General features: G+C 44.2%; 3 protein-coding genes across 7 annotated transcripts in view; 2 read left to right on the plus strand and 1 right to left on the minus strand.

Moving 5' to 3' along the window:
* Window positions 1-9,059, plus strand: part of LRP4 (LDL receptor related protein 4) — an 83,456-nt gene extending 74,397 nt beyond the window's left edge. For 2 of the 4 annotated variants that reach the window (XM_055717329.1, XM_055717330.1), the window contains exons 32-38: window positions 307-451; window positions 976-1,089; window positions 1,390-1,513; window positions 2,498-2,565; window positions 3,197-3,284; window positions 3,812-3,953; window positions 5,716-9,059. In XM_055717329.1, coding sequence (XP_055573304.1) covers window positions 307-451; window positions 976-1,089; window positions 1,390-1,513; window positions 2,498-2,565; window positions 3,197-3,284; window positions 3,812-3,953; window positions 5,716-6,051 — 1,017 coding nt within the window. In that variant the 3' untranslated portion in view covers window positions 6,052-9,059. The other 2 variants (XM_055717331.1, XM_055717332.1) reach the window with 2 other exon arrangements.
* LOC129736540 (uncharacterized) lies at window positions 7,512-10,860 on the minus strand. The gene is made up of 4 exons (XM_055717030.1): window positions 10,826-10,860; window positions 10,101-10,299; window positions 9,725-9,842; window positions 7,512-7,649 (listed from the first exon to the last, which is right to left on the minus strand). Exons 1-4 carry the CDS (start codon window positions 10,858-10,860, stop codon window positions 7,549-7,551), a joined length of 453 nt encoding a protein of 150 aa, XP_055573005.1. The 3' UTR covers window positions 7,512-7,548.
* The window catches only part of CKAP5 (cytoskeleton associated protein 5), a 54,264-nt gene continuing 39,123 nt past the window's right edge, over window positions 10,277-25,417 (plus strand). Inside the window, exons 1-5 of one of the 2 annotated variants that reach the window (XM_055717326.1) lie at window positions 10,277-10,384; window positions 20,587-20,676; window positions 21,206-21,399; window positions 22,521-22,727; window positions 25,214-25,385. In XM_055717326.1, coding sequence (XP_055573301.1) covers window positions 20,620-20,676; window positions 21,206-21,399; window positions 22,521-22,727; window positions 25,214-25,385 — 630 coding nt within the window. In that variant the 5' untranslated portion in view covers window positions 10,277-10,384; window positions 20,587-20,619. Of the gene's footprint in view, window positions 10,385-20,583; window positions 20,677-21,205; window positions 21,400-22,520; window positions 22,728-25,213; window positions 25,386-25,417 lie in introns of those variants that run through there. The other variant, XM_055717328.1, reaches the window with a different exon arrangement.

Consider the following 25,417-nt stretch of genomic DNA (forward strand, 5'->3'; position numbering starts at 1 on the left):
GTTCTCCCTGGTGCGTTGGTGAGTTTGGACAGTGGAGCCTGGGGACACGGAATTGTAACAGTCTGGGGAAGCCAAGATGGCTGAGGGTGTAGTACTTAACTCTTCCGTGGAGCTAACAAAAGAAATTTGTCTGAACTGCTGTGGGGTGTAGACAGTCACCTTTCTTATCATAAAGAAGGGGAAGGAGTTGAAAAGGCCTTTGTTTGGGGCCTTATGCCACTGGGATGTGGTTTTTATGGCTATCCTGTGTCTATGTGGCTAAACGTGCTAATGGCTGTGATTTTTCTTGTCTGTCTCCCCGAGCAGCAGGATAGGTGGATATACTGGACTGACTGGCAAACCAAATCTATCCAGAGAGTGGATAAATACTCTGGGCGGAACAAAGAGACTGTCCTGGCCAACGTTGAGGGACTGATGGATATCATTGTAGTTTCCCCTCAGAGACAGACAGGTAAGCAGGAGGACCTTGATTCAGGCAAATGCTGATTGTAAACAAAAAGAACACTGGAACCACTGTGCTGCTGTAGATGTCAAGTGAGGTTGGCATCCTTTCTTGTACTCAGACTGTTAATGTGTCTTCCCTGGGCACATTCCTTGTCTGCCTGTGACAGTCAAATACATCTTAATGGTGTTCTGTTACAGCTTTGATTAGCGAATGTCACTTTATGTGTTGTTCATGTGACATTGTGTTAAAACAGAGGAATGTGAGTTTTTCGTTTCTTAATCCCTGCAGCTGTGTTGGCTGGGCTTCTGTCTGATGATGTCCAGTGGTTTCCTTTCAAGACTGCCCTAATCCTACCAGCATCTGGCCGTTGCGATCATGTTCTCAGCAGTCAGATGAAGGACACATGCCAGAGTGTAGTAACTTGGTGGACTTCTAGGAAGTATCTCTGGCTGAGCAGGAAAAAAGACTGTTGCTCTGAGCTCCTACCTGGTCATCTGCAACTCATTTAGAAAATTGCTTGTTCCTTCCAGGTACTAATGCCTGCGGAGTGAACAATGGAGGCTGCACTCACCTCTGCTTCGCCAGGGCTTCTGACTTCGTCTGCGCGTGTCCGGATGAACCAGATGGGCGGCCCTGTTCTACTGGTGAGTTCACTGAGTGTCACTTGGGTAGCAGCTTCCGTAGGTGAGCCACTGCCACTGCTTATACTGTGGCAGTGGCAACCCAAGCATCTGAAGCCGCCCAGTGTATAAAAACTTAGTCGTATACTGGTAGTAAGGGGGTTGTGAGCAATGGAGCTGCCTTCTGTCCTTTCTGCTGACAGACTGGGTTTGAGATGGGAAAGCTGCTCCTGTAGGCCACTCCAGAAACTCTCCGTAGCTTACCAGACTTGTTTCTCTGTCCCACAAAGTTGAGGTCCTGCTTTTTTTTCTCTGTTGTTCTAGTTCCTGGTGTGGTGCCCCTTGGTCCTGAACCCACCAGTGTAAGTGAGAGAAGTCAGACACCACCTGGCAGAGTAGGTACCTCAACGACCAAAACTCTCACATCTCTGGAAGCAATGAAAGGAAAGTAAGTGCTCTTGTTCTCTTGGAATTGGGGTGTGAAAGTCACAGCTTGTGCAAGGTGCAACATGCAAGCCCCCTCTGGCTGTCGTCTTCTAGATGTACCTCTCCTTAGCCACAGGAGGCTATTCCAGCTCCAGACTTCATGTTCTTAACGGGGGAAGCCATTCTGGCAAAGAATGCAGAATACTCTTGAGCTGGCAAGAAAGAGGTGCAGAGATCTTTCTGTCTGTTCTATTGAAATGTGTGTCTAGGCTGACTGTGCTGAAGTGATAAAATCCTCCTGAGACAGTGTCATTCATTTGATTGATTTTTTTTTTTTTTTTTAAACTCCTAATTTTGAGAACTTATGTCTGAGAGGAGGATAGAGGAGTCTGTTGCTTTAATTCACTGGGATATGTCAGACCTGACCCAAACATCTGAGGAAGTGGTTCTGGCCTGGCCACAAAGGGATAGCTTGTTTGGGGCAGAACAGAACCTTTGCAGCTTTCACATTTAAGTTATAACGCAGGTAGTTAAGAGACGTTTTTTCTGCTAATTTCCTACAGCCTGCTATTCCTACTGCCCAGCAAAAGAGTATGTTCTATAATATATGGCTGGGTTATTTACAAGGCAAAACTTCCACTTTTGTTGAGTACGATATATTGGACAGAAAGATCTTTGTGCTGACTCTAGAATGTTCTGATTTTTAATTCAGCACTGATGCTGAGTGTATTCTGATAGATAAATGTACACACCTATATACCTGAGAGGTAACTCTAGAATGCCTTGGATATAAAGATGTTGCAGACCTATAACTGATATATATACACGCACATGCACCTATATGCACGTGTATATGGTCCTTTCTCCTCTGGATAGAGGATACTGAAGAAGAGAAGGGAAGGCTCCCATTATTGAACTGGAAACAGAAGGAATATTGGTGCTAGCCTGTCCCATCCTGTCTTTTGATAGTGTTGATACTACTTTTACTAACTTTTCTGTCATTCAGCTGCTCTGACAAAGATGCTAGACGAGGCTTGTGTACCCATGCCAATGAGGCAGTGTTGGCAACCATGGGTGAGTTCCTTTTTTTTAACCCTTCTCCACCAGGGTTGTTCCTCCATATATGCCCAGGGCATTCCAGTCCATAGTGTTTGAAACTCAAACTTCTGAAACTCAGACTTGAATTACTCAAGTGCCCTCTGAGCAGAGCAAGGTGTGTCTAAGCATGAACAACAGTCATACACATTCATTAGCCTCTACAGGGACTTTTCCAAATGGCACTTTGGTCTGAAGAATAGTTCTGTTTTCTTTCGTCCCACACCTCATCCACTAGGCTCTTCCCATTAATGATACTCTTTTTCACCATCCTCTTTGTGTTTAGTTGAGGAATGGTTGACTAGGGTAATTCTTTCCCACTGCAGGGTTAACCTGTCAGCAAGGGGGTTTAACTCGTCTTTATCCAACCCTGTTACGAAGATCTTGATGCTCCTTGGTTTGCTGGGGCCTGGGTGGGAGGGAGGGTTATCAGATGTCTGGTTTCATATGAAGCCAAACCAAACACTCTGCTAAACCTCGGTGTGCTGACATGTTACTTTACAGACTTGCGTATGGTGTAAAACCACTGTCTTAGGTGTTACACTGAGGTCAGCATTATCTAGTGGAAGTTAAGGCAAGTGCATAAACTACCCTTGCTGTTCACTTTCAGGAGAAGGACTGCATGTCAGCTACATTATTGGAGGTCTTCTCAGCATCTTGTTTATTTTGCTACTCATTGCTGCTTTAATTGTATATAGGTAAGTGATCGTTTTCCCCCCATCTCCTGACCAATAGTAAAATCTAGGGTTGGAGAAGAAGGCTCCTGAAAGCACTTCATCCTTACTGTCATTTATAATCCCTTTGTTCTCCATTGGAAGCAGTGCTGGATGACTTTATTTGCAAGGCTTGAGTCCTGTGCCTTTGAAGTGTTGGGCATGCAAATCTATTATTGGAAACCTTACTGGCTAAATTTTCTGCAGAGAGCTTGGGAGTTATGGGCAGGAATGTGAGAAAATTCCTCTCTTAGTACATGTGTGACCTCATGTGCTTTTTGCCAGAGAGCTTCACCAGTTACTGCCAGTATCGCTTTAGTGGTTACGTGGCAGCGCCTTGCTGTGCTGGTAGCTAGTGAATGTGCTGACAGCTGACAAGCCAGGTGAGGCCAGCATTCTCTCTCTGAAGGGGCAGTGAAGATGGCTGGAGCTTTCCACTTGCTGAGCACTCAGGAACTTTTGAGTCCTGGCAGGAGGGCCCTGTGTCTTTTCTGACAGCTCTCTCCTTTTAGGCATAATAAGTCCAAGTTCACGGACCCTGGCTTGGGGAACCTAACCTACAGTAATCCCTCCTATCGGACATCTACCCAGGAGGTGAAGATTGAAGCGATTCCCAAACCGACCATGTACAACCAGTTGTGCTATAAGAAAGAGGTAAGAGCTGCTGCTAAGGATATAGGAGCCCAGCTCAAGCTGCTGTTGGGTGTTGCAGGCCTTAGTACAGGGGAAATGTTGCAACTTGTCAGCATTTACTTCTAGGACATAGGAGGATGGCTTCAGTGACTTGCTCGGGCTCCTGTGGAGATCAGCCAGCAGCACTTCTTCCCCAGTGAGCTGTTGCGAATTAGACCTGTTGCTAGCTTCCTGCTTCTTCCCCGCTCCCACAGTGTCTTGTATTTCATTCGTACTGGCTGCTGGCCCTCGAAGTACGGGAGTCAAAGGCAATTGTCTTCCCTGGAGACAGTCCTGGTTAGGGACTGCTGAACCAAGGTTGCTTTGGACAGTCACTGGGGGAACCAGGCAGCCAGAAGTGGTTTGGTAATGAGAAGGTGGCTCCTGGCTGTGCACTGCCTGGAAGGGGTGGGATAGGGAGAGAAGTGGAACCCTTTTTAAACGGAGCATTTTAAAGGCCCTGCAGAGGTCCACCCTGTGGCACACAGGGTGGAGAGTGTCTAATATGATATCTTGCAGCGCTTAGTTTCTCCTCTGTTTTCTCCTCAGAAGCTTTCTTATCACTCAGATAGCTTCTCATCTTCCCTCTTCTGATTTCCGTCCACATCCTCACGTCAGGTATCACTGCTCTATGTGTTTGATCCTGCCTCCCTCACTCAAGCTCTGTTGTGTGGCTCAAGCACTGTCCCATACTAATTGCTCTTCCTTGGTTTTCCCCCCTGCTTTTATGTCTGTAAACCAGCTCTACGGTCTGTCAAGAAGGTATAGGTAACTTTCTGTGGCAGATCCTTTGGTTTTGGCTTTGGCTACTCATACTTGGTATGTGAGATTTGAAAAAGGTCATTTCTGTAGGAGTGTGCATGATAATCTGTTAGATTGCTTAGCAGGGATCACAGCAAGACTTTTAGGCAGAGGAGATTTTTTCCTGACTTTGTTTTTCAAAGGTACTATCCAACAGATTTCCCAAACTTTCCTGCCATTTTAGCCTTACCTACTAAGAATAAACCAGGATTATTTATCTGGGAGTCTAAATCCTTTCCACTTTTCTCTTAATTCTCCTGCTCCTAGATATACCCAGATACATATTTCCCCGCCCCCTCCACTTTCTCTTCAGGGACGGATCAGGTGTTCAAATGCTCCTTGTTTGTCTCAGCCAAGTTAGACAGATTTCACTGCTGTAATCTCAGTGTGGTCCCTTTAGCCTCTGATCATTTCCATTGTTTCCCTATAATCTCCTTCCCCTGTATCACTGTGAGATTCGGACTTAACGGTGGTATTCCAGCTGAGAGGCAAATCTGGAATGACTCAGTTAGAAAGATATTACAGACCTAGAATAGATGCCCTGTCTACTCTTACCATGAAGTCCTTTGGCTGTTCCTGCTTCCCATTCTGTGCGTTTTTTTCTCTTCCTTTTTAGGCTCAGTGTTGTTCTTAGTCCCTGCTGTCAGGGAATATATATAGTTGAATTAGAAGAGCCCAGCTCATCCTCATTCCCCTTCTATGATTTGAAGGCTCCTGGAGTTTGGAATGAGAGCTCATGCAGGGAGGATTCCTCTGAGGGTGGTGAAGAACTGAAGGGAAACTTGGAATGGGTTCTGCTGCTGTAAAAGTCAAAGCCAGTGGCCGTTTACATGGAGGTCCAGCCTTTTGTCTGCTTCGCTGTCTGTGTTCCAGCTCTGCTTTGCTCTTTGCCATATTTTTCCATAGATGTATTGTTTTTTTCATTCATCTGTCTGTTCCCTAGACTGGTCCTGACCACAGCTACACCAAGGAGAAGATCAAGATTGTGGAGGGGATATGCCTTTTATCCAGTGATGATTCCGAGTGGGATGATCTTAAGCAGATTCGGAGCTCCCGAGGTGGGATCCTCCGGGACCACGTCTGCATGAAGACAGACACGGTCTCTATCCAGGCTAGTTCTGGTTCACTGGATGACACCGAAACTGAGCAGCTGCTACAGGAAGAACAGTCTGAATGCAGCAGTGTTAACACAGCAGCAGCCACTCCGGAACGGCGTGGCTCACTCCCAGACACAGGCTGGAAACACCAACGCAAGCCCTCCATGGAGAGCGAGGTCTAAAGTACACGTGACTTTGGAAATGCTCGTACCCTCCCTAGCCTCTGCTCTGCACAAAAAAAGACAGGACTCTGCCTGCTAGGCAAGGAAGGGCCCAGAGACCAGCCTCTCTTGCGAGGGGCCCAGAGACTGCGACTGCCTTTCAGCAGGGAGCTTGGGCAGCTGTGCTGTTGTGGTTGGAGAGGGAGGATGGGTGGGTTGGAACCCAGAGACCCTTTTGGCTCATTTTCACTGTCTGTGGTTTATTTATATGTTCCCTTTTCCTGGAAGCTGCCACGTTAACTTTTGCAGTGACTCCTCTGGCCTGAATCTGGTTCAGGTTCTGTGTTCCCTGGCAAGTCTTGTGCCGTCCAGCTCATCGTCAGTGCCCATGAAGAGAGCAGAGCTGCCTCATTGCTAGCTCCTGGTCACAGAAGTTCCCCATGTCATTCCAGCACTAGCAGCACTCTTTGAGGCTTTGTGTTGAGGGGTCTCAGACTTGAGAGAGGTCTCGGAATGGATGGACTATGCTTTTTGGGGCTCAAGGGGACATTGACATAGCATCAGGTCACCTTCTGAGGGCATAAAGAGGGTAACCACAGTTGCCATGACTCGCTTCATGAAAGCATCACTGCTTACTTTCCCATCAGCTAGTAAAAACTTCAAGGAATGCTCAGATCGGAGCATTGTGTCTGTTGCTGGCAGTGGACACTGCTCCTGTTCTCCCCTTTCCTGTTAAAACATGTTTCTACTCTGGAAAAACAAGAGTTAGGAAATGGCCCCTTCAGAACTGCTCCCTGTGGGTAATGGAGTCAGAGTGCTGAACTTGAGGAAAGAGGAGATTGGTATTGTTCTCCACTCTGCAGAGCTAATGGGAGAAAATGGACCTCAGCAAGACCTAAATTCTGCTCTTGCCTTTGCATAATTGATATATAAAAAAAGAAGAAAATTTGCTGAGTCCCCACTAGTCCCAATTCTGTAAGGTCCCAATTCTCATGGCCTTTAGGACCTTTGATTACCGTAATGAGGGAAAAGAGAGAATTCCTAGGTCGAGTCTTTCCCAGGGGAATGCTCAATGCTGCTGGTTAGGAACTGCTTTATTACTAGGCTGAGCCCATTTGACCTAGAATAAGTGACAATAATCACGGAGCTGTAAGGGCCATTTTAAATTGCTGTTTATCAGATAGAATTGCACTTTAAGCTCTTCTGTTACCACTAAATAGCTCTCCTTGCAAACCCATTTGTCCCATCAGCCACACAAGCTTCAGTTGTTCTCTGGCTTCCAAGGCCTTTACCTTCTAGGGGGTGTAACCCTACCCTTGCAGTTACACCCCAGCAGGATCCAGAGCTGGGGCCTGCATGCTCCCAAGGACCATTGCCACCTTTTCATATTCTCTTGACTTCTCTTGTCATCCGTTCAGAGGGGAAAAAAAGTTAAATACCTCTTGATTTTTCTTCAAAAATGAAATTTATATTAACCCCTCAAGTCATATGGATACTATCACAGTAAAACATTAAGTGTCAAATCAGATACTTGGAAGCAGAACTTTCCGCTGAAGAATTTCTCATGGCAGACTCTGTAACCTCTTTATCTCCTGGTAAGAGGTCAAGTACATTCCCACCTGTGGTGTAAAGAGAGCAAAGCTTATGCTACGGGTATGGCTTAGAGGCGTGGGGAGGGTGTGCCTCCCATGCGATACTTTTCCAGTTGGTAAGAAGACAAAGAAAAAAAAAAAGGAAAATCCATTCTACTCTGCTTTAACTGTGTTCATAGACTGACAGTCCTACTACTCCTGGAAAACATGACAGTTGCCAGCAGGTTGGCTGCACTTTCACAGCAGAGGTAGCTTTGCGGAAAGGGGAAGGTTGCAGCTTTGACCTGGCTGGGTGGCTTGAAACTCTGCACCATTGGGCTGACTGGTGTATGTTCCTGTGGAAAACGAACTGGACCTAAGGCTTGGAAATTTCCCTCTGCTAATGTGGGACTCTTCCCTACTCCCAGAGGGATTTTTTTAAAAAAAAAAATTAGATTTTTATTTAATTATTTATTTGATTGACTCCAGCCTGGGAAGCATTGTTCTTGTTGGGCAGAGAGGCACTTTTGGATTGAGGTGTGGACTCAACTGGGAACTGAGAAAGGAGTGTGTTTTCACTGACATGGATTTTGCCTGTCTAAGCCACCTCATGCAGGGACAGCACCAGCGGGCTCGAGCGTAGGCAGAAGAATCAATTTGAACAGAAACCACATGTTGGGGCCAGGGCATCAGTGCGGGGAGTGAGTGGGTGGATGGGGAGGAAGGCTTCAACTTCTAGGAGAACAGGGTTTGTTTGTATTTTGTTTGGTTTTGTTTATTTTTTCCCCAATAGCTTATGTGAGTGTGCACCAAAATCCTGAGGTGGGACAGGGGTGAAGGGAAAAACAACTGCCCAGACCTGTCGCTTGAGGTTCAGTCAGCCTGTCAAAATAATTGCTGTCCCAGTCACAAGTGCAGAATGGAAAGGAAAACCCAGTCAGTCTTTTCAACAACACATGGTGCTTGTGATCTCCACCTTAATAAATATTCTCTGCTGCTTCTTAGGAGGGACCCTGCACACTCCAGCCTAACCACCATTCAAAACCTTCTTCAAATGATTACAGTGAAAAGGAGCAACACTATGTCCCACAGCCTCTCCTCTACCAGGGAGGTGGGCCGAAATTAGTTTCTTTTTCCTAGACAGCCCCAATGAGATGCTGCCTAGGGAGTGCATCATGGTTCCCCATTCTGGGGAAGAGAAGACCCTCGTTGCACTTAGGATGTTAAGAATGTAGAAAGGCTACTGGAGGATGATCTCTTGAGCACTGATTTACTATGTAAAAAGTAAACCTCTCTCCTGTCTGTCCCGAGCTAACGTCAGTGATTTCCGTGTGTTCCTGTGTAATGGTTTTAACGTTACTTACTGGAGACATTGGACTTTCTGGAGTTATTTAACCACTGTGTTCAGTATTTTAGGGGTTGATGATAATTTAATATAAATTTAGCTTTTCTTAACCATTCTGCCTGGCTTTTGGTTGTGACTCATGCATGCTATTTGAACTCTTCTTTGAAAGAGAGGCTCCCAGCCATCTTCGCACAGAACGTCAACTTTGCTTCATTTGAGAGGGACAAGAAGGTGGGAGCAGATCTGGGTTCTTTCAATAATCTGATCCTAAGACACGCCTCTGCCGCTACAGCTTTGAATCAAGGACCAAATATCCACACTCATGCACTTTTGCAGATTCCTGTACACACATAATCCCCCACCTTGCTTTTTTGCCTTTTTGTTACCCTTTTAATAGTGCAACAGCTGAAGTTCCTCTTTTTGGAAAGTATTGGGACTGTACTGGTCTCAAGCCTCTGCCCAATGGAAAACAAAGCTCTGAAGAGCTGTTTTTTCTGTAAGGGGTTTTGTTCAATGTTCTGTTGCATTTTATTAAAACCGAGGGTTTAAATAACACAAAAAGCTGAATAATGAATGAAACATTTGGTGATAACCGACACTACAGTACTGGTGTTGATCATACACCCTGTTCTACCCTTCCCTACTGAAAGGAGTACCTAAAACACCGAAGCTGGAATAAAGCTAACTTCACAGTTGAAGCACAGTGCAAAAGTGATTCCACTGAGTTCAGGCCAAAACATAATCACCTCAGGGGTTTTTTTTTAAAAAGGATGCTTACACAGTGTGGTGGGGAGAGATGGCACCGTAGGATTGATTACAGACGTGTCGGTGGCGCTCTGCTGCCCCTGGTCTTGTGCTCCCATTACCCCTAGGAATTTTCCCTTTGCTTGCTTCGGCTGAAATGAAGAAACAAAGGAAGTAAAACACGCCGTACATCAAACCATACACAGTTACTGTTGCAAACTCACTTAATCCTATTAAAGATACTAAAGAGAAAGCCCATTCCCCTGTAACGGGATCTTCCCCAAAGCTGAACGCAGCCCCCTCGGAGCCGGGCCCAGCACAGCTGCCTCGGGCCTCACGCAGCGCCTCAGCCCCGCGCTGCCGGCACCAGGCGCTGCTCCGGGCGCAGCGAGCCCTACAGCCGTCCTTACCGAAGCCGCGGCGGCCGTCTCCCTCGACTCGGCCCGGCCCGTGGCTGCGGCACGGCGACCCGGTGCGGCTGCCTCAGGGGAACAGGGGATAGAGGAGCGCGCAGAGCACGCGTCGTCGCTGCCGGATTCAAACGGACCAATGAAGTGCGCGTTTGCGGGCGTGGGTGGGGCCGGCGCCGACCAATGCGCACTGAGGACACTGGGAGGTGCGGGCGGTGTTAGTGATTTCAAACCCCGCTGAGGAGCGGCTGGACGCTCACCGCACCCGACCCGCGGGGGCTTAGGTAAGAGTCGCCGACGTTGTCCCTTCCGTGGTGGGGGCCTGGCCAGCTTCCCCTGCCCGCTGTGGCTCTCCGGCCTGCTGCGGGGGGTGGTGGGTTGGGCCTCCCCCCCGCCGCTGGGCCTGAGCCTCCCCCGTCTCACCTGGGGACTGGGCGGCGGCACGGTGCCGAGCGGTGCTGACAGCCCTTCACCGGAGCGACCGGTGGTCGTGGGCTTCGCCCGGAGCCGCTGCTGTGCCTGCGGGGGCCGCGACCGCCACCGGTGGGAGGCCGCGGCCTGTACCACGCCACGCTGTAGAAGCTTAAGGGGCGCCGATCGTTTAGGCCGCCCGCGGAGCGGGGGGGGCCGGGGCCTGCAGGGAGCTGCGGCCCGGGCTGCGCCGCCTCGGTCGCCTCCTTCGTGTCATCACTGTGGGCCCAGGCGCGTTTGGGAGCTGCTGGGGCCTTGCCTGGGAGGCGGCCGGCAGGGTGGGCCTCATGGCCGGCGTGGGAGCCGAGCCCATCCCCTTCCTAATCCTCCTGGGGGGACATACGGGCCTGGGGTTCTCTGTCCCCCGAGCCAGCGTTTCGGGAGGCTGGGTGTAGGATTGGTTTCCCCTCTAAAATGATCTGAGGAAAATATTCCCTGAGGTGGGTATAATCTTAAAGCAAAAGGTATGAGCTCATCTCCATTTTTATAGCTCTGTTGTTGGGTGCAGGTGTTAGTCTTGCATCTCCAGGGTTCTGCACTAGGGATTCAGCATTCCTGTTGAAATTTCTTTACTGTATGTGAAGAGAGTCTGGACAGGAATGTGGGTCCCATGTCGTCGTGGTGTCCCTCATTCCCTCCCCTTTTCATTTGATTCTGTTCTTGAGTCAGTCTTGTGATTCTTCCTAAGACAGTAGCTTTCAGGTCAGCATGTAGGGTGTTTTTCCTCTTGAGCTTGGACTTCGGTCAGTGAGAGACCCAAAGCTCTGTGTAGCAGAGACTGAGAAATTAAACTTCTGTGCAGCTTAAGCTGACCTGCACTATGTTCTAAAAACAAAACTAAAAAAAAAAAATAAAATAATTACAACATCATTTGCTACAGTTTTCTAACTGATTTGTGTTTGTTGTGTACCATCTATCTAAATTATCCTGTATTTTTCCTTTTTTTGCCCCTATATTTTGTGTTTAGTGTTGCATCTTGCAGTACTTCTGCTAAACTACAGTGCTGTTAAGGTTGCCCTCTGCAAATGAGCAGGGGATGCGTAGTTGTTGGGATGTTGGACTACCAGCTGTGGGAGACGTTCCTTATCAGTTGTGTATCAGAGAAAGTATTGCTGTAGACTTTCAGTGAACAAATCTATTAATTTGAAACCGTGAAGATGCATATTTACAAATGCTGAGAGTTTCAAATATTGAAGTATTCTAACTTGTAAAAATCTTTTAATAACACTTTGTGATAGGGTCAAGTCAGAAAGAAGAATGAATAGGTAGAAATTACTCTTGCAATCTTGACTTTTTGGTGTCCAGTATCAGATCAGTTGGTTGTGCAAAAATTAGAATTAGGTTTGACTTCCTTGCCTTAGGCTTGGCCTTTCTTCCAACTTTGTGGGTTTGGTAGCTTTCCCTCATCTAAAACTTACAGATGCACCTTCTTTTTTTCCTTCTCCTGCCTTCAAGAGTTGCAATAGGGTTAAACTTTTTAAGCAACAATCAAGCCAGTTATAGAGCAGAATCAACAAAAAACGGCTTTCAAGTACAGTGGTTATAAACAAATTGTAGATAATTCTTGAAAATAAAAAGTTGAGAATGTTGGCAGGGAGCCTGCTATGGAATAAATTATTTATGTGACACCTGCACAAAAATAAATGAAACCTGGAAATGAGAGTTAGTCAGACTGCTTTAAATCTGTACTGATGTGAGACTTGTTTGATACTCGTAATGTAAAGAAGTGAATGCATGGTGATGAGATGTGATTGCTGATTCTCTGTATGTGTGTGACTTGTGTTTTGTTTGACTTGACTTCCATGCTGGCTCTTGTCCTTTCCCAGGTATGGGCCAGTTATGTAATCTGGGCCTGTGCTTCTGAAAACCTGCTCTGCCATGGTGGGGCTGGTAATATCACACTGATGTCTGTTAAAACAGTAAGGTCACATTCCATTTAATAGCTCAGAAAACCTGACTTCCAGTGTCACCTTAAATGTTGTTTCTCTTGTGCATTGCTGTGTGTGTTAGGTGAGAAATTTACAGCTGAAATTCACCTGGCCTGTTGTAAGCTCTTTCGGTCAGTGGTTTTCTTTTTCTTGCTACCATGATTGTGTCACCCAGAAACTGTAACACCTCTGGTTTGCCCCTTTTTATAGATCACTTCCTTACATCTTGAACAGTATGTACAATTAGAAAGTGCTCTGAATGTTTTGTTGAGTAGAGATGACTGACTGTCAATTTTAAGTATCTGATTTGGAAGATTTTGTTGTGTAGGATGTATGACTGGAAGGACCCTTGAGAGGTGTAAATACTTGTAAACCTTTTAATTAAATGTTTTCAAAATCGTGGTCAGTGATCATCTGGTACTTTCCTCCCCTCACCCCCTCCTTCCTATCTATCCTGTGTTCCATGGTACCAGCCGCAAGTCCTTTTCTGGCTTTTAAAAGAAATGTATAAACTTGTATTGCTAATTTGTTTGTAAACTATTAATGTAAATGGTTTGTGAAGCATCTGCCAGAGTAGGATGGCATTAAAGCCATTTGCATCAGTAAGAGAACGGTTGTTTTTTTGCTTGTGAGACAACGTAGTCCAGGACTGATATCAGTAGGGTGTTACTGATGCTTTGTTGTAGTGTTCCAGCGGTTCACCTTGTAGGGGCGGAGTTCTGAAGCGTGACACGGGGAAGCCTTGTACCCTTGTGTTAAATTAAACATTGCCTCACACCGGCAGCGTTGCTGTGGCTTGTTTGAACAAGGAGTCTCTTGACCTGACAGGGTGCGTTGTTGAGGGGGTCTCTGACAGCTGGGTTGCCGTGATGTCGGGTGTCAAAAGCGTTGTGCATGCCTGTGCCTCCCTGTCAGAAGGGGTGGTGAGATGGGGAACAAGTAACTTGGAGGGTTGTTCAGTGGGGAGTGTGGCTGGTGCTGCAGTGCTTGGAAAAGGTTTCTTTCTTCAGCTAGCTAAAAAGATGGCTGGAGAAACAGAGCCTTGCATCATACGGCTTGGTGCTCTTCTCGGGAGGAAACTAGTGACACCCAGTTTCCACCATATCGGCGTCTTCAACTGCCATTGTCACTGTAGAAGAAGCCTCCCAAAACGTCAGGCGGTGGGCAGAGGGACGGGCGATGAATCAGCGTCCCGGCACTGGCGCCTGGCAGTACAGCACCGCTGCGGCCGTGGCCTGGCGCACCCCCACCTCCGCGGGCGGCTCCCGCGGCCCTCGCCCCGCCGGCCGGGCGTTGCTGGCGGCCCGGGGTGACGGTGTCCTCCGGGCTGGCCGCAGCCGGCCCTGCCCCAGCGGTAACCGGGCTGCCGGCCGCGGGAGAGCACCGGGGCCGAGCCGCTGGCCGGCCGCCGCGCTCCGGTGGCCCTGCCCGGTGGCCCTGCGGGGGGCCGGCAGCCCGGCGCTGCCCTGCCCGCCTTTGTCTGGCCCCGGCGCGGCCGCCCCCCGCCCAGGTGCGGCCGCGGCGCCCCGAGCCCCGCCCGCCGGCGGGAGGGGCTGTGCCCGGCCCGGCCCGCCCCGCCGCTCGCGCCCGCCGCTCCCCGCCCGCCGCCGCGCCGGCCCGGAGCTCTCGGGGTGAGTGGCCGGCGGAGCGGGGCCCGGGTCCGGGCCCGGGGGGGCGGCGGGCGGGAACAATGCCGGGCGGGCGGCGCCGGGCTCCGGGCCGCGGCCTGCTGCCGGGCCCAGCTCTGCGGGCGGGGGCGGCGGTGGGCAGGAGCGGAGGGTGCCCTTCTGGAAGGGGCGGGGGCCGAGGGCCGTGCTGCCTGCTGGCGGGGTCCCTGCCGTGGGGGAGGAGAGGGGGGCGGCTGGTCGTGCCTGGGGTGTGATGTCTGTGCCCGAGCTTGCCTTTACCAGCCGTTCAGGCTGTCTTTTTAAAGAACAGCACACGAGGCTTTCCGTGCCCAAGCTTTGTAAACACCTTGAGGGCTGGGGGATCCTGCAGCTAATAAGCACAGCCCCACCGACATAGAACCATAGCATCACTGGGGTTGGCAAAGCCCTTTGAGATCATCGAGCCCAACCATTACCCCAGCAGTGACCAGCCCACCCCAACCCGTGTCCCCAAGCACCACAGCTGTCTCTTTCCAGCCACCCACCTTTAGAATTATGTCAGTGCACACAAACTTGCCTGCGGGTTGCCCTTTTCCCTCTTGCCCCTCTCTGCTCTGTAGGACTGGCATAGCTCCAGGCTTACCCATGCAGTAAGAAGTTGCTTTTGCTCTTGGCTGTAGCAGAAGGTCAGTTTATTCTGTGTTCTCTGACTTTTAGGTGCATGGAAAAGAATGACCTCAGTTATATTCAGAGACCGTGTATTAAAACATATTTTTCCAGAAAAATGAAGTATTTATCTCCTGTATTGATAACTTCCCATTTGTGCTATTAAGATGTCACTGACTTTAGTTAGGACGTGTGAGCTGGAGCAGGCATGAGAGAATGCAATGCTGCCTGCTCTTGAATGCCATTTCATTGCTGCTGAAGCAGTAGCTTCTCTCAGCTGCCATCTACTCTGCAACCTGCAAGCCAATTCCTTTTTAGCATGTGTTTCTCCAATTTCTTTTCATTATTCTGAGGTCTTGCTTTCTTTTTTTCAAGAGTCTGTGTATCTTGCAACTTCTAATTAATGTTTTAATTGAAAATGCCAGCCTTTAAAATCCTAATAAATTTTTATTGCCTAAGCAGCAAATTATCTTCTGTGGATTTTTTTTTACCCTCTCTAATGTTCTTTTGCCTGTCATCAAAAGATAATGCAGCCTGAAGCTGGAAAGCACGTTTACAGTCTGAAAGTTCTTCTGACTCTTTGCTGCTTTTGCAGGTATCTGTAGTTCAGGATTATTATCTGGACTTCAATTTTCCTTTTAATTATGTGGAACTTAACTAAAGCAATTACGTTACCTAGCTGACTGGCTATAGCTCTTAAGTTTGTGTGCTCTTCAAAATACCCAGTGTGTCTAGGTGTGGTTTAAAATACAAATTTAACTATCTTATGGTTAATTTAATTTTTCGACCTTTTTTGTGATCTACTTTACGTTGTATCTAATGAGAAGATTTAGCTGGCAAATACCAAAACCAGGCTGGGCTAAACTTCTAAGACAGTGAAAATTTATCTTTTCAGAGCCACTGAGAAAATATGACCCAAAACTGCCATTAAACAAATTAAAATTCTTTCTGCTAGGAAAACTGTGGGCTGCCCTGACAGAGAACTGTCTACTGAGAAGTCTAGTATAATCTGAAACATGACATACAGCTATACGCTCTCCAAGTACGTGCCCTACTATATAGGAACATTTCAAACAGAATTTTCTGTTTAAAAGGTCTGTCTTGCTTTCTCAGAACTTACTCTTTAAAGTTTTTGGGAAGCTTTTGAAATACCAAAATGCTTGGTGCTGTTCTTGTGCCATGGTGATCTTCCATGGGTGGAAGTGAGTAGGCAGAAGTGGGCAATCAGCATCAACAAATCCTGTTTTTGTTTAGCATAAAATGGCTTCCTAGTTTGCCATTGCACATTTTCTGTAGTGAAGAGTCTGAAAGCTGAAACTTAATAATAAAATACAGTGATAGATGATAAATGTATGCTTCAAAATAAAACGCTTCCATCTCAAGATGTTCACAATGAAAGGATTTTATTTAGCAGTACCCCATACTACAAAGCTATAAGGTTGATGCTGTTCAGCCCTCAAAAATTGTAGCAGAGAAAGTGTTTATTTAGAAGCTGAGTAGGAGCTCTTCAGAGCAGTGCGTGGTTAATCCAAACTTTCATGTATTGACACTTCCCCATAATCTTTTCATGTGTTGATAAATTTGTTTCCTGAACTTACTTCTATTCAGTGGGGAATTCTCACTTTTACACTTGAAATTCTTGCATTTGTGGTGCCTTGTAAATATTTTTGTGCTTTTGAATGGTCTTCCTTTGAAAGACACCCTATTCTTTCCTTGATGGTATTTTTGTCACTGCTCCATAATATAAGAACTTGTCTTGCCCAGAACTGTCAGGGAGGATTTGTTATTTGTCTCCATTGCAGATCCGTCCGCTGACTTGCTTTTGGAAATGTTGTATTGACCAGGTTAATAATAAATCTCTTGCACAAAACTTACTTCGGTCGTTCACTCACTTCAGAGGTCTTGTTTTCTGGATGCCGCCAAAATGAATAGTGTTACTGGAAGACTGAAATCTGTTTGTTCTGAGTTGTGGTAGCAAGAAAGCTATGTAGGTCAAACACTTCATTGCTGCAACTTTACTAGTAATAACATAATTTAACTGCATTATTGTATAATGATGCTACTTGCTATTTGGATGTTGAGAAGTCATGGCTAGAGGTTTACGTGTCTTTGCAGATATTTATTTTCTTTAAAAAAAAAAAAAGTGTTTTGTAAAATACAGGATAGTCTATTAACACACAGAACCCAGTGACTTAATTGAAGGGAGAAACAACAGTCTTTTATTCTAGTAAGATGTAGACAGTACAAGATCTTGGCATTAGGACAGGCGTGAGCAGTGATGAAGCTGGAAAGATGGGATGTTTAAGAAGGAGCTCTCTCTCTGTGACAGAGGAATACTTTCTGATAACTTGCAAATCCCTTTAGAACAGTTTATTGGGGGAGGGGAGAACATAATTTTATCACTATTTTTAGGTGCCAGATTCAGCACAGAAGGCAACTTAACCCATTTTATAATTGAAGTAACTATTGTAGATGCTAAAGACTAAAAATAGTAGGGGAAATGACTTAAACCGAGTGGGGGGAAAAATGAGCGAGAAAATTCACAGTTTTATGGTCATCTGTCTCCTGTCCCTGTGTCTGTCCCGTTACATGTGTTCCCCCCCCAAGCTGAATACATCGTGATGTTGGGAAGGGAAATCCTAGATCCTGTTCTTCTAGATTCTTTATGGTACCATTAGAGTGTACAAGCAAGAGGCTGCATTTTGTAGCAATGAACTGTTGTATATGTGCAAGGGTAAAAATACTTGTACATCAGTGTCAGCCTTGCAATGGACAGGCCTTTATAAGAGTTGCTTGTGACTTTAGGGCTTGAGCTGGTTTTAGGATTGTAGTGAGGTAGTCGCTGTCCTACAGTAAGATTTTCCTTGGAAGAGCAGGTTTCTGGAGAGAAATAAATGTTTCTTTTTATTGTTGAAGTAGAAAGTTTGTGCTGCTGACAGATTTCTAACTCTTTCTTCTGGTGTTTCTGCTGCTGGCAGGTGCACTAGTGCTTTGTTTATTTTTCTGTTCTCTTTGTGAATAACTGTTGTCTTTACATTGGTTCCTTGTGCTTTCTTAAACAAAATGATATAGACAGGTAAGAACTTGCATTACCTCCAAGTTCCTGAGCAAGATTCGGAACTACCTATTTCCTATTAAGTTCATGCTGCTTATTCTTGGCAAAGGCATGCATGAGTTTGGGAAGAGACCACTGTACCTATTTATCTCATCGGCATCCGCACTGGGGAAGTGTCCCGTTATTTCTACAATGGGATGTTGAGGGTATTCCAAACACAAACACAGCTTGTACTGGTAGAGCTGCATCTTTCCTGATGGTGCTTGGCTACAGAACTGACCTGAATGACAGAAGAAAGTCTGCTATAACTGCATTCACGCTAGGGCGTTCCTGCAGCCTTTGCTGGGTGAGCTGTTGGAGAACTTTTTAATGTGAATGTAGTTTCATTTTTGCCTTTGGAGAGAAATCATCAAAATCATAGGGCTAGATACAGTTTTACTCCCCACCTCCATGTTTGCCGTGAGCATCTTGCTTTTGCATGTGGGGTGGCTTGTTTTGTTTGTTTGTTTGGGTGTGTGCTGCTTGTTTGTTTTTGTTTTTTAAATAGGTAAAATGCATTGAAATTGAATCAGGAGACTGATTTGCATTTAATTTTGAACCCTCTCCTTCAGTAGGCTGAAAGAGGGGATGAGAGAACAAATGAGAGGTTTGGGCAGTGAAAAAGAATGCTGTGGAGAGAAGTGTTTAAAGAGATGAAGGCAAGATTCATAACAAAAAGCTGGTGGGGCTTTGATGCAAAAAGGTGTAGTAACTTACTTGCCTTATTGACCTCTTAAAATTGTTTGGTTTGGGTATGGGATTTTAAAGCTTGAGTTTTATTTTCATTGTAGCTTTTAGATCACAGTACCTTTTTTCTTATCAGTTCCTGACATGGAGGAATGGTATGACCAGAGCTTTTTTTCCAGCTTTTTTAAGTTGTACATTTAAAAAGATAATGTCCCAGAATTAAACGGTTCAGTAGCGTGAGCTTTAGGTAGCCTCGCTTCTGTGTACTTTTAATTTCTTACATAACGAGTTGAGCGATCCCTTCATTCTCCTTGGCTTATAGTTCTGCGGGTTAATTAAGTCTTTGTCATTGGCTCTCGCAACAATTTTTTTTTGCCTTTTTTTTTTTTTTTTTTTTGCTTAAAAAGCAAACTTCTCAGTACTGCTGTGCAACTGTGCTGATGTCAAGAAAAAAATACCCACATCACTGTTTGAGAAATGAGAAGGACAAACCATAATAATGCCTGGATGCACTTGTTTCTATGCATAGTCAACTTCTGTCCTAACATTGACTTTTGTTTTATTGCCATTGGGCAAATTAGTAGGTTTATGCAATTCTAGTAAGAGCAATATTAACATCCGTATGAATTTATAAATACTTAAGCTAAGCTTAGCGTAGTTTGGTGTGGGGGGGGTGTTCGTGGCTGGTGGGGGTCTGAGGGCTTTTTACTTGTTTGTTTTTATTTGTATTGTTTATTTATTTGTATTATTTGGGGGGGATGTGTGTTATTTTTGGGGGTATCTTCTGACTAATCCAGGAAGGAAGAAAAACACTTGTTATTGTGGACCGCAGCTAGCCTAATACTGCTATCGAGTTAGCTGTATGTTAGTCTTGTGTGGCTGACAGGTGGCTTTGGAGAGCCTGCTTATATTAACTTCCCTCAGTGAAATTATGCTCCTGATTCTAGAGGTTTATTTTCTGCAGGGAACCTCTGTCCAGTAGGTGAAATACTTTGTAGGTTTTAAAGTACGTAGCTTTGCTGGCATGGGCTGAATTTGCATGAGGAATATTCTGCTGATGTTGTGCGTTGATATGCTTTTAGTGATATATTGTTGTATATGCTGGCCAGTTTTTAGAATTTTGATCATCTTTGTGCATTTGAGCTGGTGTGCTGGAATGTGTTACTCCTTCTCTGGTTGATTTTGTTTGGGGAACCCTCATCACTGCTTCTGCTATTTTCATTTTGCTGATCTCCCTGCATTAGGTGTGTTCTCTCATTATTCTCTGAGCAGTCGGGTTAGTTGTGCAATATGTCTGATATGGACGTTGAGCCTGAGGTCCCATCTCTTGTACCCTAATGCTCAGTATTGCTATTTTAATAAAAAGGGAACGGCAGGAGGAGGAAAATGCTTGGGAACTTGAATGAGTAAGGATTTCAGCTGGTCGTGTGGTACGACATTGATCTCTTGTTGACAGTTGCTGACACTGGGTACATTAGAATTAGGGCATAAAGTGGCCAGCTTGCAAAAATGGGTTTTGTTCCTCTCATGGTAGTGTTCATTTCAGTAGTGCCGTTTGTAAAGTTTTTTAAATGGCTGTCCTTACACCAGCATCCAATTATTTTTGACACTGATTCATGGCACCTGTTGCTCAAAGCATGTGTCAGTAAGTCAGTTTTCTAGTGTTGGTGGGTACTCCCTTTGTTTTAGCGCCTTAATCATAGTATGTTCTTCCTCAAGCTTAGATGAGATTATATTCTGCATGCCATCCAGGTTTAATAAAACTTTCACAGATTGAGACTTCTAGTATCTGAAATACGACAAATTGCACTGCTCTCTAATTTTTAATGGCTTCTGATAGCTTTCCAGGGCTAACAAAATAGTGGTCTAGTCTTAATAGTGCATATCTAAATGTAATTTTGAGTTTGGGTTGCACACCAGCAGTAAGGTTTGGTACAGAATTGTCCTTGTAGAGGTTTTTTTAAGTAGCAATATGTTGCAGGTTGCACCTGACATGTATTTTCCTGTGTTCTAACTTGTCCTTATCTCCACAGGAATTACTGTAATTAGAGAAAACCTGAATTACAATGGGGGACGACAGTGAATGGATGAAACTGCCCATTGATCAGAAATGTGAACACAAGGTACTCGTGTCTTTGGGTTTGGCTTGCTGTGTATCTGCTGTGGTGATTCTGTGGTGGTACTCTAAGTACGCCATAGGTAATCTGGACAGCTGCACAGTGTGTGTGTAACAGATCTGAAACTGCATCAGCTTTAGCCAATTTAGGGGCTGAATAATGTTTATTAAGCAGAAATTAGTAGTGTGACAATTTGCATGGCGTAAGCTTGTATGCTCAAAGATCAGTGCATTCATTCATGTGGAGAAATTACGCATTTGTAGCTGAAATGATTGTTGGGCTCCCACCTACTCATCAGTGGTGTAGTTAGAGCTTACGAAGAGCAGTGGGGAAGACTGGCATCTTTATCGAAAATTTTTGGCAGGAGCAGAACAAGTATTTAGTCCTGTTGCATGTTATTCCATATAGTCATTGAAGAGAAATCTTGCAGATGCCAGCTTAATGAGCACACTTTCAACTATGATTGAAGAACTTTGAGATTGGTAAGTTAAGATTGTACTAACATAACATTTAAATGTCTGATATCTGCTTCCAGCTGTGGAAAGCTAGATTAAATGGTTATGAAGAAGCCCTTAAGCTCTTCCAGAAGATAGATGATGAAAAGAGTCCTGAATGGTCCAAGTATCTTGGATTGATCAAGAAATTTGTGACAGACTCCAATGCAGTGGCTCAGTTGAAAGGACTGGAAGCAGCGCTTGCTTATGTTGAAAATGCTCACATAGCTGGAAAGTAAGTAAGCCTGTTCTTGCCTATTAGTAGGCTGTTAAAATAGTTTAATGTGTCTCTGAGGCTGCAGATAAATTGTACAGCGGGCACTAACAGTTCTGATCTTTACTGTTGAGGAGCAGAAATTGCTTTCCTAATCTAGAGCAATTGCTAAGTGGTAGGCTTTTCTCCGTGTGCACGTTAGCTTGTAAGGAATTGCTTACAATAGTTAAAAAAAAAAAACCAAACCAAAACTGTTTAAGGCAGTAGTAAAAATTTCTGAAATGGTAGAGAATCAGCAATTTGGTGGTATAGGTGCTGTGAACTGGAATCCCTGTTATTGTTTGACTAAAACAATCTATATGTACAGGGAGCCTTTTTTTTTCCCAGGGAGGTATTTGTGTAATTCATCGGTGAAATAAAATGTGGTGATGTTTATGCATTGTTGCATCCAACTTAACCAATGTGAATCTTCATACCTGCCAGATTCTTCACAGGATGTTTATTAGTATTTCACTGTTGTCTAGCCCATGAAATAACCCATACCCCTGAGGGTGAAATAAAAACACTTAATGGGCCAGGTCAGTGCTTTGATCCACTGACTTTGTGATCTGATGAAATGAGTAAAAGTCTTACTTAAAAAACAAACAGATCCAAAGCTTTGTTTAAAAACCTAACAACTTTCCAAACCCCTTGATTGAAAAGAGATTTAAATGATTTAGTTGATTCAGAGCTTTGAAATAGATGTGAAATTCTGTGCTAAGGATCATGCACTAGTGCTGTATGTTAGTTAACGGTAACGGATGTAATTCCAGGAAATGGCATTTATTTTTGGACCTTAACTACTGTATAAATGAATTCACTTTGGAAAAAATGTCTGCTATTCATTGTCTGGTGTAGTCCAGTATTAGGAACATGTTGACTAGCACTTGGTCTGCAGGAGTTGTTTTGATTAATCTAGAGGTTGAAGTGATCCCTTACGAAAGGTTGTTACCTTCAAAGTTAACTTAAAATTTAGTTCCTATTGTATGAGGACTCGCTGAGTTTTAATCCATGTTCTGGATGTTGTGTCTGTGGGTAATGGTGTAGAATGCCTAATTAATTCACTTAAACATTCCAAAAGTAACACTTTCTCATCTTTTCAGGACAACAGGAGAAGTAGCATCTGGAGTTGTAAATAAAGTGTTCAATCAGCCAAAAGCCAGAGCAAAAGAGCTGGGTCTAGATATATGTCTAATGTATATAGAAATCGAGAAAGGGGAGGCAGTACAAGAAGAATTACTGAAGGGTCTGGACAACAAAAACCCAAAAATCATAGTAGCATGTATAGAGACACTGAGGAAAGCATTAAGGTAAGCTTTTATTTTTTTTAGTTCCTGGGGTTTTTGTTTTTTTCCCCTCACTCCAACAGTATTTAGAGTCTTAAATTGTTGCTTTAGCCGGCCCTTGTTACTGTTGAATAGGATGTATCTTTACTGAACTGATATTTTCTGACAACAGCAGTTGAGAGCATCATGGGATTTGTTAGATGTGAGGGGTGTCTTTGTTGTACGAGCCTCATCTGGATCACTTTAGTTCATGGCAACTGTTTACCAAACTTCCATTTTCACAATGGACCTCTGAAAGACGGGCAGGATTAGTGTGTCTTGTTCCAGACTGTGGAGCTTCTCTTCTGAACAGCTGAAATAAAATCACTGATGGGAAAACTAAAATGTAGTCTTTTTAAAAAACCCACTGTTTTCTTCGCTGATGTGAGCATCTTTAATTGGGTACATGGTGTATGTGTTTAGAAGAAAAAAAAAAAAGTAAAAAGCTCATTGCACAGTAAGTTTCCATTGTCCATGGAACTATTTCTTTATTAAAAAAAAAAACCAACCTACTAATAATGCTTCCCAAGAATCACATCCAATTTAATTAAGGTGGAGTAGTTGGTTTCAAGATTAGATTTGGAACATCACTTTTGGTTCCACTTGAAGTATGTTTGCTGCCTTTGAGTTGAGGGAAATATACTATCTTTTCATTAAATTCTTATACTTGGTGTGTATATAATTCACTGTCTATTAAATTATATTTTGAAAACAAAAACCAGATAATTTCAGTATTAATGGACAGAACACTTTTTATGAATGCTATAGTTCATGTGAAAACTGTATTATGTAGATGAAGAGTCTCTTATGCTAGGTATCTTTTTTAGAGAACTTACTGAGGCATGTGTATAGATGGCCCTTGTTAAACTAATTGATTGAGGCTTCTGTAATAGAAGTCAGAATAAAGCATTGGGCTTAGCACATGACCTATACTTCTGCTAAGTGAAACTACTGTCCCACATTTAAGAATGTATTTTAGCTATTTTAAATAACCTTATCTAGTCAAATGTCCTTTTAAAGTGCAGTGTAATTAGAAACCTGCATAACCTTATTCTTATCTTTCAACTAACCACACCTATAAAATGTGCCACATCTGCCTATTTTTTTATATACAGTGCTTTATTTTCTTTGAGATGACAAAATCAAATTCTTTCATAGTCCTATTGACTTAACCTTTGTCTTCAGCTTCTGAGCTGTGCTACCTAAACTTGTCTTGTGCTTTGACAGGGTGTCTGCACTGATACCCGAATCTGTCTGTTGTACCCATGTGGGTAGCTTGAGTGCATAAGTAGTTTAGCTTCTGTTGGTTTTTATCTTGTGCTAAGGTTTCTGTTCTTGTGATGTTATATGGATTGGATAATATTACATGAATTAGATAAGAATTAGAAAATTTGCATAGGCACTTTTCCTAATATGGTCTTTTGTGAGTCGTGGTTGAAAAATAAAAATCTTGGGCAACTCATTCACTCATACTCTGCATTTAAATTGTGTTCTCTCTAAGACTGGAACCTCTTGCAGACTTTAGTGCTTCGTATTTATCAAAGTGGGCTTAACAATAAAATGTTTAGCACTAGAATTTTTAGGAAGTGAACCATGCAGTTTTTAGTTCTTGAGTTGCCATTTTAACTAGCTTTTTCATGTGGCATTTGATTTGGAGGGAAACAGATAAAAAAGTGTGATTGGAAAGGTCAATTCAGAATTCTCAAGGAAAAGAAGTGCTTTGAAATAAAAAAAAAAAAAAAAAGGCTTCAGTGGTGACTTAAGGTACTCTAAGAACCATAGCAGTTAACTTTACTAAGAGTATGAAAAGTTCTCTTGTTTTCACCCAGCAGTGATTGAAAAAGGAAGTTTAGATTATGAAGTTCAACAACACATAGAATCTGCTGACGGAAGGGTGACTGGCTGGGAAACTAGTTTTGTGTCCTTTCAGCAGCATGTATTTCAACATGTGTGTTTTCTGTGAAGATGACCCAGGCTCACTATAATTATCTGGTCTAACAGGTGGAAATGTGGCTAATGCTTTTACTGCAGTTTGTCTCCAAGGATAGACAAAGGAGATTCTATTCTGATTTTTTTTTTAAAAACAAAAAAAAGTAGGTCATACAAATTCTGATCTAAGGACACTTTTTTCTTTTTCTTTCTTCTTCCCCCTCACCCCCGGCAAGGGAACAGATTTAAGTAGCAGATTGAATTAAATGCTCTGAAGTAATTTCAGAGGGAGGCCTGCTTCTGTAATTCCAAGCTGGGTGTGGAGGGTAATTATGATAGGGCAAATATTCTTCAAATTTTACAGTAGCTTAGCTTCACAAAATAATAGCTATAATAATTATTTAAGTAAATGACACAATCCCTAAATGTGCACTAGAATAATTTCATAGATTATTTAGAAAAAAAAATTATCTATTTATCTGTGGATCACTCTCTGGTTCCTACCTGGATTCTGATGCTATTCTGTGTTTTTTAACTTTCAGTGAATTTGGTTCAAAAATAATCTCACTGAAGCCAATTATTAAAGTATTGCCAAAACTCTTTGAGTCTCGGGAAAAGGCGGTTCGAGATGAAGCTAAACTCCTTGCTGTGGAGATCTACCGTTGGATAAGGGATGCTCTGAGGCCTCCATTGCAGAACATAAATTCTGTTCAGGTGGGCAGAAAGTAGTTCTGTATGCACACATT

Source organism: Falco cherrug, chromosome 7, assembly GCF_023634085.1.
Source record: "Falco cherrug isolate bFalChe1 chromosome 7, bFalChe1.pri, whole genome shotgun sequence".
NCBI lineage: Eukaryota > Metazoa > Chordata > Aves > Falconiformes > Falconidae > Falco > Falco cherrug.